This window comes from Geospiza fortis, unplaced genomic scaffold (genome assembly GCF_000277835.1).
Source record: "Geospiza fortis unplaced genomic scaffold, GeoFor_1.0 scaffold5, whole genome shotgun sequence".
NCBI lineage: Eukaryota > Metazoa > Chordata > Aves > Passeriformes > Thraupidae > Geospiza > Geospiza fortis.
In genome coordinates, this window is record NW_005054421.1 from 1,086,327 (window position 1) to 1,089,554 (window position 3,228).

General features: G+C 61.9%; 1 protein-coding gene across 1 annotated transcript; it reads left to right on the forward strand.

The window, feature by feature from the left end:
* Window positions 1-636: 636 nt before the first annotated feature.
* FAM78B (family with sequence similarity 78 member B) lies at window positions 637-3,154 on the forward strand. The gene is made up of 2 exons (XM_005426692.2): window positions 637-659; window positions 1,244-3,154. Exons 1-2 carry the CDS (start codon window positions 637-639, stop codon window positions 1,764-1,766), a joined length of 546 nt encoding a protein of 181 aa, XP_005426749.1. The 3' UTR covers window positions 1,767-3,154.
* Window positions 3,155-3,228: the final 74 nt, after the last annotated feature.

The window sequence follows — 3,228 nt, forward strand, 5'->3', positions numbered from 1 at the left end:
CATTGGGCTCTTGCACCCCCGGCATCGGGCTCCGCATCTCTGGCATTGGGCTCTTGCACCCCCGGCATTGGGCTCTGCATCTCTGGCATTGGGTGCTGCTGCCCCAGCACCCTGTGCTGCCCCTCTGCCCCCCCTCTGCAGCACAGGCAGCACCCTCACCCCAGCCCCACTCCCCGACCCCACAGTTGCTGCCCCTCGGGCCCCACAGCGGGTCCTGCACCATCCTGCTGGCCCAGACCTCGCCCCTCCGAGGGCTTTGTGGCCGCTCTCTCCCACCAAGCATCCTTTCTTCTTTGGCACTGGGACGGGAGCACGGGCTGTGCTGGGGGAGTTGCCCCCTTGGCTTGTGTTACAAGAGGGAATGGTTGCAGTGCTGGGCAGAAGTGGCAGCTGGAAAACAGCCTTTCCCAAGGCTGAGCGTGACTTGTGGGGATGCCAGGGGGAAAAGCTGTTGGTTCTCTAGCTGTGTCTTCTGCCTTTGGAAAGGGCTGATGCAAGAGGGGAGATGTCCAGGGGGGTCTGTTGTGCAGCTCGCTGCTGGGCTCCTGCTGCTGGTGCTGCTGCTCTGTGGGTGCTGGGGAGCAGCAGGTCCTTGTGCTGCATCCTTGCATTGCCTCAGATTGGTGTGCATGGGCCATGGAGCACTTGGGGACGTTGGAGTGAGTGGGGTGATCACTTGGAGGGACGGCACAAGCGTGGCCCCAGCCCCTCTGCTGCAAAGCTGCTCCCGTGTTATTGCCACACAGGCCTCGCCGTAGCCACACCGTGTTGGTAGCATGGCCAGCAGCAAAGACTTGGGCTGAATCCTCCCCCCCAGCCATATTGCAGGGATTTCATGGTGCCAGTGGCAGGTTTAATTGTGGGATTCAATTGTTGTACGTGTCTCGGTGTTTAAGGCATAAAAATCACAGACCTCCTGCAGGAGGGGGCTGCTGAGGGGCTGGGCCCGTGCCCTGGTCACCGTGCTGCAGCTGGGGGACAGGGATGGCTGTTCTCCAGCACAGGAGCTGATCAGGGAGAGAGGGACCCCAAAGAGACTCAGCTGTGGGTTTTGGCCCAGTCAGTTTAATTGCAGGTTAATTAAAATGGCATTGTGTTGGCAGAGCAAAGGCTCGAGCTGGACATGCTCAAGGAACCAGAGCTGAATTTGTTCTCCAGGGCTGTCCCTGAGAGTTTGCTGCAGGTGGGCAGAGGGTCTCTGTGCTGCCATTTCCCTGCTCATCTTCCTCTTCCTCTTCACCAGGTCGAGCTGGGAGCTGCCTGACCTGCGGGAAGGACGAGTCAAAGCCATCAGCGATTCGGATGGGGTGAGCTACCCCTGGTACGGAAACACCACAGAAACCGTGACCCTGGTGGGGCCCACGAACAAGATCTCCAGGTTCTCGGTGAGCATGAACGACAACTTCTACCCCAGCGTGACGTGGGCCGTGCCCGTGAGCAACAGCAACGTGCCGCTGCTGACCAGGATTAAAAGGGACCAGAGCTTCACCACGTGGCTCGTGGCCATGAACACCACCACCAAGGAGAAGATCATCCTGCAGACCATCAAGTGGAGGATGCGGGTGGACATTGAGGTGGACCCCATGCAGCTGCTGGGGCAGCGGGCGCGGCTGGTGGGCAGGACTCAGCAGGACCAGCCGCGGATCCTCAGCAGGATGGAGCCCATCCCGCCCAACGCACTCGTGAAGCCCAACGCCAACGACGCCCAGGTGCTCATGTGGAGACCCAAGCGAGGGCAGCCCATCGTGGTCATACCTCCCAAGTAGGGCATGCAGCTGAGCCCCTGGCTGCCCCCAGCCCGCTGCACACGGACAGGGCTGCCGAGCCAAAGCTCACCTCTGGGCTCTCCTGCCTTTCTTGTTGTGCTTGGAAACGTGGCTCCTCCTCGGGCAGAAGTAGAGCCCGGCTGGCACAAGGGCGCAGAAGAGGGTTTGCTGAGCTGGAGGATTTCCCTGAAGCGGAATGGAGTACTTGCAGCTGGCACAGAGGCCGTCTGACACAAAGGACTCATCTTTCCTTGCGGGGCGGCGCGAGGAGCATGAGTGTGGTTGAGCCGTGCCCGTGGCAGATGCTGCTTCCCAGCCAGCCCCAGGGAGAAGCAGAGGCTGTTCCTGCTGGCAGGGGGCTGCCGTGTCCCTGCCGTGTCCCTGCCGTGTCCGTACCTATGCATTTCAGATCCATGATCCCCCCCTCGCCTGCCCGCTGGGACCGGGCGGGAGGGCCGGCAGTGGGGCGGGACCGGGCGGTGCTGGGGGCGGGCCAGAGCCCGGTGCCACCGCCCGGGAGGGGTTTTCTGCAGCCCGGGGGCAGCGGGACACGTTTTGCATGCATCTGGGTGTGTTTGGAGTAGTCGTGAGTGTAGGAGATGCCATAGCTCTTTTCCGTCTTGGGGTGAGGTCTAAGGGCAGGTTAGATGTCCTTTTGTTGTAAGGTGCACTAAGTCTTTGCATCCCTCAGCCTCCCCTCCCGGGCTCGCTGGCCCTTCTCTCTCGGGAGCAGAAGGATTGTCAGCCCAGTCGGGTGGGGAATGGGGGCAGTGCCATTCTCCCAGCCTGGGTGCTCTGGGTGTGTGTGGGGTACCCAAACCAGCCCAGAGGCACCCTTGGACTCGCTTTGCTTCACTGCAGACCCCGCTCCCTTGCTAGAAGTTGGGTGCTTGCTCGTTTTCCACGCAAATGCTGCCTCACGTGGAGGCCTCTCCCAGCCACCCATGGAGCAGGGTGGCTGCTGGCTGGGCCACCCGTGGAGGGGCCAGCACGCTTTGTGGTACCTCCCCAAGCTCTGTGCGAGGCAGGGGTGTGAGTGGAGGCTGTTCAGGGCAGGCCTGGGTTAGCCTGGGAAGGAGGAGCTGAATGTGCTGCCTGGGGCTGCCTCCTGCTGCTGCTGCTGTGCTTGGGAGGAGTCACAGGGGGATTTACTTGCCTTTCTCCTCACTCCTTGCTGCCTGGATGGCTGGCACTGGCTGGTCCGTGGGGCAGCACGCTGCTGTGGGATGCAGCTGGCAGTTCCCAGGATCTCACCCTGGAGCTGCAGCAGAGGCATAAACCATGGCTGTGCTGCTGCTGCTCCGGGTGCTCCATCACTCCTGGGCAGGTGCTTACAGCTTTTGCTGCTTTCTCTGCTCTGTCCTCCCTGGCACGAGCCCTGCAGCTCCTCCAGCTCACAGCCCTGCCTTCTTCACACTGCAGTGAGGCTGTGCTGCCCTGGGGATGCAGGTCATTCCCGCTG

Excerpts from the sequence above, each read along its gene's own strand:
- FAM78B (XM_005426692.2), top strand. The coding sequence starts at position 637 with ATGGAGCACTTGGGGACGTTGGA. Across the intron at positions 660-1,243 it reads GAGCACTTGGGGACGTTGGA|GTCGAGCTGGGAGCTGCCTG; the intron begins GTGAGTGGGGTG and ends CCTCTTCACCAG.